Consider the following 9123-nt stretch of genomic DNA (forward strand, 5'->3'; position numbering starts at 1 on the left):
TAAATTTTTAGAGTAATGTTAAGTATAGTCTTTACTTGGGGACTGCATGTACAGGTTTAAACTATTTTAACTTTAAAATTTTATAAAATTACAAAATTATCCTTCTTAAAATAATATTTTCTCTCATTTAAACATGTGCCTGCACATACAATCTTCATTTCAGGACTGTAAATAGAATTTCTCAAATTTTTATAATATATTTCTGATTTAATCAGAAGTTCATGGTTCCTATTAAAAAAAAAAAAATTATATCATCCAACCTTATCCTTCCCGGTGCTCCAAAAACGTGCATAATTATATTAGCGCGTGAATCTGGAACAACAGCGCGTGGCCAAAAAGTACAGAATTTTTCGATTTAACTTTGGTGTCAATTATTTCAGGTTTATCCACTCATTCGTGGATTTCTCGACCTACCCTACGTGGGCGCCGTCCCTACCCAGTGTCAAACTCTGTAAATAAACCCAACTCCGACGTTATTTTCATAATCCCATTCTAAAATCAGTTCATGGCTAAACCTTCATTCGACCCGCCACCTCGCTGCAACAACCTCCTTCCCCTCTCCACCCCACACCTGCGTTTCCTCCTCGTTACCTCGTCTCTCTGCACCTTCCTCTGCTTCTGCCTTTTGCCTATGTGTATATATCTGTAGTGTGTATATCTATATCTATATCTAATAGATATATATATATATATATATATCATATAAGAGAACGGATTTCGATCTGTCCCGGTTTTCTTCTTGTTTTCTTTTCTCCCAAAAATGGGAAATGCTAACGGTACAGAAGGAGGCAGTGGGATTGGGAAGGATGATGAAGATCCGTTATCAGGAAGGAGATCGAATGGTGAATCGGGGTTTGGTTACAACCACGCGCCCAATTCCCATCCTCCGGAGCGCGTGCCTTCCTCCGATTCAATGGGGAACAACACCCCTCCTCAGAGCCCCCGACGCTCTCGATCCCCCATCTTGTTCGCTCCTCAGGTACTGCCTTTTGTGTTATCTTCTCTCGTTTGAATATTTGAAATAAAAAAGGTATTTATAATACCTTTTGTTCTTGCGACTTATTTTCTATCCAAATGTCATTATTAACTAGACAATAGAGCTTAAGACGCACTGTTATTTAAATTTAGCGATTGCTATATCAGCATGTTGTTCTTGGTTTATATTCATCACTTGCTGTGGAAGGATATGTTATTTCTTACAACCTGAGATCGGGTTGAGCATTTATATGAAAATAATTTGTACAGCTAAAACTGGGGTATATAAGGGAAGGAAGGCGGAATCCAGGAGTTTCACACCATAATATATCTGGTCGATTTCATCGTGTGATGTTTGTTTATATAGTTTTTCATCCATTCTGTGTAAAGAAGTGCATCCCAAGTGTGATTCAATTGAAGTTTAATGCATCTATTTGAAGTCTTCATTCGCTAGAATTCAACAAATCAACGTAATTAATTTGGCAACATTAACCCGTCATACTTGTCGGTGCCTCACATGTCTACAGCATATTGCAGGCAAGCACTCTATTTGCCCATTTGGGATGTCCGTATAGAATGTGCTATGCTGGAACCTTTATCAACAAAAATTAGGCCATGTTTGGTTTGCCATTTTTTTTTCAAAATGTTCCAAAATATTTTATAACTTCTATCCAAACATCTTTCAATTAAAAAAAAAATCAACTTTTCATCCCATCATTTGCCTAAATTTGAGAGAAAAGTAAAAAACACAGAAACAAAACAACTTTTACAAAAACTACCCTATAAATTATATTCAAATAATATTTCAATTTTGCTTATCTACTTTCACAAACCCTAACACAAACATATTTCAAAAGTTTTTTTATTTATTGAAAACTTCACAAAAATTAATAAACAATACATCTAAAAAAAAATCTCAAACATTCTCAAAATTTCTCTTAACCAAACATGTGCTAACCTTCTCTTTGTTTTCTTTTTTAACTTTTGTGACATCTGTCCCGGGTAGTTTGCAAATGAAACCTGGCCTCTCTTTTAAAAACTTGCCCGTATGTTATCTCAGCCATTGGACAGAGCAATCCTCCTTTATCATAGGTTTCCCTGCATGCACAAGATAAATTGAGATTGTTGAAATGAAGAAAGAATATACCTTTATTCTCTGAGATACTTGAAAAAAATAGATTAGCAATCAAGGTGTTCTTAATGACTTGTTTTGGCTTCTTATAAAAAAGCTGAGAAAGTTAGAGAGACTATCAGAAGGTAACTTAGAACTTTTTCACTGACTTGCCTACGCACCAATTTAGTATAATGTGGATTTAGTGGTAATTATTTGAACCTGTCATCTATAGACTTGTACACATGGCATGTTCTCATTTTTTGGGTCCTTAGTTTTGTTTTTAGGAAGTAGTCAAATTGACGGATTGACTCTCTTATGTGGTCTTTAGAGGTTTTTTATTTAGGAGATTATCATGATTCTCTCTCTCCCCTGGTCTTTGAGTGCCAAATGAAAGTGATTTGTTTTTTCCTTACAAAAACTAATCTGGAATCACTTTTTAATTTCTTTCAGTAGGAAACTATTGAAAAGAATTCTTTTGTCAACTGTGAGTGAGGATTGTGCGTTATATGCTTGTGTTATTGGAAGGAATACATACTTTGAAGAGAACACGTCACTGCCTCAAATATGCTACCGGAGGCTCTAAACAAAGTAATTCAATTGATATGAAATAAAGTTATAAAAAACTAATTTTTGACTTGTTATTATTTATAACTTATTATTGTTTTATTATAATTAATATTCTAATATACGGCACAAGCCAAAGACAACTATGCACATGTTAGCTTGTAGAAGTGATCGAGTAGTAGTCCCCATGATTCATTTTTAATATGGAGAGTTGGTTTAGCATGTATTATCCCTCAAAAGTTAGTAGATCTCCTTGCTACTCGGAGAGGATTAAGTGGAAACAGTCAATTGCAGCTGTGTAGAAGATCATCCCCATTTTTCTATTGTGGTGTATATGGAAGGAAAAGAACGATAGAAACTTCAAATATTGTGAGTTGTAATTGGATTAACTCAAAACATTTTCTACAAAACATTGTTCCTTTGGGCAAAGATTCCAATGGACAAAGTTTTCATGATTTCCCTGTATTGGTTTCTAACTTCAAATAGGTGTTTTTCCTGTGTACCTGCCTTCTTGGGCAATGCCTATTGATACTATCAATAAAATTCGCATACAATTATAGTATTTTTTCTTTTTTTTTTAACCCTGAGGGTAGCTCAACTGGCCCGGCCTTGGGTTTGCTCTCCAATGATCACTAGTTCGAGTCCCCTTAGGGCCACTACCTGATTGTTAACTTCATGGTCCTATGGGATTAGTCGAGATGCGCGCAAGCTAGCCCGGACACCCACGGTTACCAAAAAAAAAAATTATCGTTTTTTTTAAATCTCCCATATCTAATTGATAACTGAATGAGGGTCCTTGAAGCTCATCTTCTTCATAATAAATGATCCGCTTACCCCAAAATGATCCCTTCTCCCAAAGTTATGGGGCTATTTTTCATACTCATAGATCCAACTACTGAGTTGGAAAAATTGGTCTAACTTTGTATTGACCCAATTCACGAGTTATTTTTTTTAGTTCATTTGCATCATATATCTTTGGAATTTACCATTGGTAAATACTATGCACACAACCAATATATAACTTTCACACTACTACCTATTAAAATACTAATTTATTTTGACGTTATTTGAATTTCATTTATTTTTTATGTGTTTGAATTTAAAAAGTAATGATATTTTAATAGGGAGTTGTGTAAAATGTGTGTTGATTGTATGCATATCATTGCTCTTTACCAATACAAGTAGCTTGGTCAATTATTCAATACAACTTTCAAATTCATTAAAATTCCATGTGCATCAGTCTGAACTATTATTACCTGCTCTCCATTCTCATTTGTTAATGATTAAGTATAATAATATTTTCAATTACTAAGATTCCTTGTTGAATGTCTTGACCTGTTCATTTCTCGTGAACAATAGCTAAAAGGCATTAACAAGGTAAACTAGCTTTTTGTATGCGAGGTATCTAGGATAATTGGAATTGCAATTCTTAAAGACCCTACTATTCTCATATTGAAATGTCGTAGTATGTATAAATATTTCACACTAACATCAACCATTTGTATGATTCTTTGATAGACCATCAGGATTTCAGGAGAGAATAGAAAGTTTGATCTTCATCTAATCTCAGTTGAATTGCCCCATCTTTCCTCATGAGGACAAATTTTGATTTCAAATCTTAGTTCAAACATGAGAAGGATTCCATGGTAAGTGCCTTGGAGTATCCACATCTCAAGATTAGGCACTAATGAGCAAATTGAACTATCAAGTGGTTGAGAACCTCACAGCATAGGCATAACGACCCAATTATCAAGGTATGCTCTATGAAAAGCATGTCTTAAGGTGAAGGGCTAAGGGCATGTTTGGGGCACAAGACAAAACACAAAATTCTCATCTCATCATTACACCTTTTTCAAATCCCCATACAAAATATAATAAATAATTCAACTTTTTCAAATCCAAATACACCTTTTTCAAATTCCAAAACAATAATAATATTAAAACATAATATTTTAAACACTAAAATAAAACACAAAATTCTCATCTCACCCCCCAAACCTGCCCTAAGTATCGCTCTCGTATTTAGTTGCCATCGTTGAGTTTAGAATCCTGAGCAGATTGCCAGCGATAACCCAGAGGAAGGTGAGGATGATGTAAAGTCATCATGCTCCTTCTATCCTAGGTGACACATGGCCACAATGGCTAGGACAAAGGCTGATCCCATAAGGGTGAGCTAACCCCCGAAAACCCATTCTTAGTTTGGATAGTAGGTTGCAACTTGCCTGCATAAAGCCTGAATCACTATTATCGGCAATTAGCAATATGTCGGTGAATTTGGGATGGAGGAAGTGGTAAGATGTTTTGGATCCCTTCCAAGAAAGGGAACTTCTCTATTTGATCATTTTATGGATCAACACCATGATCCTTTTCCTGGGAGGAGTATTTGGAGGAGTAAGGCACCGGTTAAGGATGCTTTATTTGATAGCTTCCTTAGGGAAGCTTCTGACTATGGACAACCTAAGAAAACGATAGAGCATGGTAATTGATTAGGCTCCGTTTGGATACAATAAGTGTTTTATCTCATCTCATCATTACAACTTTTTCAAATTCTCACGCAAACTATAATAAACAATTCAACTTTTTCAAATCCAAAAACAATAATAATATTAAAAAATAATATTCTAACAATATTTTATTCAACTCTCATCTCAACTCATCTCATCTCAACTCACTATCAAAACCACACCTTAGTGTTGCATGTGTAGAAATGGAGAGATAGTAGATCATTTGCTTCTTTGCTGTGAGGTGGCTAGGGCCCTATAGGATGATATCTTCAATAGAATGGGACTAGCATTTGTAATGCCCCAATGGAAGGGCCAAATCACATGACCTATACTCCAAAAAGACTAGTCAATGATACAATTAGAGCTCCATTGAAGCATTATAAAGAGCAAGAAATTCTCATTCCCAAGCAATGTGGGATCTCATACATCAGCTAGCTTTATCCTAATCATATGGGGTATCACAACATGGGTTATGCTTGGAAAGGTGATTGATCTCCCTACCAGTTGGAATTGTAGCAATATGGAAGATAGTCCCCATATGTCTATTGTGGTGCATTTGGAGCGAAAGGAAGCCAGCTGGAGAGGTCTATACAACATCCCACGAATTGTAACATAATGAAAGACAATCCCCATATGTCTACTGTGGTGCATTTGGAGGGAAATGAACAATCAGAACCTTAAAGACAGGGAATGCTTACTGGATCAACTTATACGCTTCTTCTTCGATTGTTTTAGCAATTGCTATAGACTTTAGCAGGCTCAACTTTCATGATTTTCTTGCATCTATTTTTAGTTCTTGACTAGGTGTCTTCTCTTGTATGTGTCGTGTATACTTGGGCTATGCCTATTTTTAATTATTATAAATAACATTTATCTTACCTATAAAAACAATATGGGAGTGAACGAAATTCAAGGGCCTTGCAGACGCTGCCCGCTAAACTATGGGAGCTCGCCATAGTGCATTGATTATGCTTCTATGTTTGATGGTTTTTTTCCTTACTTTATTAGTTTCTCATATTTGGAATGTTATCATTTGTGCCTCAATTTGTTCCAATCAATTTACATGGTCCAATGGCATAGCAAGACATTCACTTCTTGTGGCATACATGCGTGAAAGAAATGCACACACTGACTGGAAATTGAAATCGAAATCTCAGATCAATCTAATCAGAAATGTGATTTCGAAACTTTTAGCTCCAGTACAGCTATGCTCCAAAAGATCCATTAAAATTTTCTAAATAATGAAATAAAATATCCATGTTGTAACAAATTGATTTTTGTTTTATCGGTGAACAAGAATTTTATTGATGAGAATGATAGGAATAGCCATGTACATATTCAAGAGCAATGCCATGTTGTAACGAATTGATATTTGAGGGATGCATGCTACTGTGCAATTCCTCAAGTATGCACCTGTTCTTATTTATTGTGACATTGTAAACATGTGAAGTCTATATTATTGGCTAGCAGTGATAATATTGTAAGTTATGTTGCTTTCATATATATATATATATATATATATTGTAAGTTCTGTTGCTTTCATGCAAGAGTTACTGATTTTTACTGTTCATTTGCGGAGATGCTAGATGCTGGTAAAAAGTTCTGAATTTTATTTTTATACCGTGACCGAAGGAGCTTAACACCCTTGTTGACCTTTAACTGATGGGTTGCTCTTCTTCTAAATGTTTGCAGGTTCCACTAGCTCCCTTGCACAGGGATGATGGCCCCCCCTTTTCCAACAGTATCTGGCAGAATGAATCTCAGGGAGTTGTTGATCATCCGCCTGAGAGAGGAATCCCTACCATGATTACATGGAGCTATGGTGGTTCCAATGTTGCCGTTGAGGGATCTTGGGACAACTGGAAATCAAAGTAAGCACTGGTCACTTTTTTATCATAATTTACTTTATCTTGTGACATGGACGTGACATGTTGGACAAAGTATGTGACATGTTGTTCCATCTCATTGCAGGAAATTACTTCAGAGATCTGGTAAAGACCACTCAATTCTTATGGTCCTGCCATCAGGTATATTCCATTACAGGTTCATTGTTGATGGTGAATGGAGATATATCCCAGATCTTCCTTTTGCAGCTGACGAAATCGGCCGTGTTTGTAATCTTCTCGATGTTCATGTATGTGTCTTGCTTCTCCTTCATTTAGCCTCTATATTGTCCTCAAGTTTTTTGTCCTTATCCCACAGTCAAGATCATTCAGGTGGTGGATGTAAGAAGGGTGGGTATGTTCTGAAGCATGCCAATCAGTCCTGTAGTTGTGACAGAGCAAGAGAGACGGAGATTGACAAGAAAATGTTATGCAAGCATGTACATGGGCTACTTATAATGATCTAAATGCCATGAATGGAAATGGAAGTTATGCACTGACATAACAACACTAATACATGCAGTAGGGTAATTAAGTCGTGTTGTGTAAGAATAATAGTAGTTACACTAACCAATTAATTAATGTGACACCAATCAAGGAGCTGGATCGCCATTACTTCGACCAATTTTAAAATTTCTAATAACTAGGAATGTCACAATTAAGTTAGTCTAATTACTCTCAAAAAATCTTTCTTCGATGACATCACTGTTTTGGACTTCTTTCTTAGCTGATATCTAATGAATTATATGGTTAAGATCTATTTTCATACACCACTATTACAATCATCTAACTTTCCTCTGTTAGCTTTTGTTGTTTTGTGCAGGATCATGTGCCTGAAAACCTTGAGAGCGTGGCTGAGTTTGAGGCTCCACCTTCACCAGACTATAGCTATAGTCAGGTTTTTCCAGCAGAGGAGGATTTTGCAAAGGAGCCTGTGGCTGTTCCGGCCCAACTGCATCTAACCGTCCTGGGTATGGAGAACTCAGATGAAGCTTCTTCTTCAAAACCTCGGCACGTTGTGCTCAATCACGTTTTCATGGAGAAAGGTTGGGCTTCTCAGTCTGTGGTTGCCTTGGGCCTAACCCATCGGTTCCAGTCTAAATATGTCACGGTTGTCCTCTACAAACCACTCAAAAGGTAGAACTCCCACTTTTGAAGCTCAATTCTGCAAATCAAAAGATTGAAAAATGATTTTACAGTTGACCGTGAAGGTATCTTTGTCTATAGAACATCTCTATATTTTAACTCGTGACCATGTTCTGTCACACAGCACGCCTTAATTTCATCCTTTGCTTATGGAACCCTTTTTCCTTCCTGTAAATAGTGGAAAACAATGATCAACTTTCCATAGCTTTGTTTATCTTTTTTCTTTTCTTTCTTTTGTTTTTTGTTTTTTGTTTTTTTTAATGGGTAGAATTGCTTGTGGTGTAATTGATCGGTTTTAGTAAACGCCATCATAAATGCATGTGCTCAATCTTACTTCGATTCACTGTCTTATACTTTTAGTTGACGGGGAAGTAGGGGAGGATTCATGGGTTTAAGAATCGTTTCAACTATGTAGCTTGCTACGCCTGGTGCCATAAAAGGATTTTAGAAGGGGAAAGGAAAGCTATGAGATAGAAGAATGTGGGGTCGGCTTTAAAATTCTTGATTTTAGTATTATGCTACTGATTTTAGGATTTGTAACTTTGTTGTTTAGGGTATTTTATGAGTAATATTTTTTCATCTTAAGCCATTATTTTTTATTAAATATATGTAAATATTTTAATTTATTTATATCTTTGTATAAGCATTCAGAGATGAGATGAGATGAGTTGAGATGGTTTGTGAATAGTAGAAGATTTGTGAGTTGAAATTTGTGAATAGTAGTGAGATGAGTTGAGATGGGTTGGAGTGATTTTTGAATTCAAACGGGACAAAATCCTGAGAACACTGTACACCGCTATAGAACCATGCCATGCCCTTCGTATACAACATGAAAAGATACTGTGTGGAATATACGGGTAGAACACTGGATGTTGTGAGTAATAGATATTTTAATTGTAGGGTTTTATTAAAAGGTTCTATCAGAAATCTATTTACC

At 35.9% G+C, this 9123-nt stretch overlaps 1 protein-coding gene across 1 annotated transcript; it reads left to right on the plus strand.

The window, feature by feature from the left end:
• Positions 1 to 504: 504 nt before the first annotated feature.
• Positions 505 to 8523, plus strand: LOC108991046 (SNF1-related protein kinase regulatory subunit beta-1). Its single transcript, XM_035690492.1, has 4 exons — positions 505 to 979; positions 6850 to 7028; positions 7129 to 7291; positions 7864 to 8523. Exons 1-4 carry the CDS (start codon positions 761 to 763, stop codon positions 8179 to 8181), a joined length of 879 nt encoding a protein of 292 aa, XP_035546385.1. The 5' UTR covers positions 505 to 760; the 3' UTR covers positions 8182 to 8523.
• The last annotated feature ends 600 nt before the right edge of the window (positions 8524 to 9123 follow it).

This window comes from Juglans regia, chromosome 5 (genome assembly GCF_001411555.2).
Source record: "Juglans regia cultivar Chandler chromosome 5, Walnut 2.0, whole genome shotgun sequence".
In the NCBI taxonomy this organism is placed as follows: Eukaryota; Viridiplantae; Streptophyta; class Magnoliopsida; order Fagales; family Juglandaceae; genus Juglans; species Juglans regia.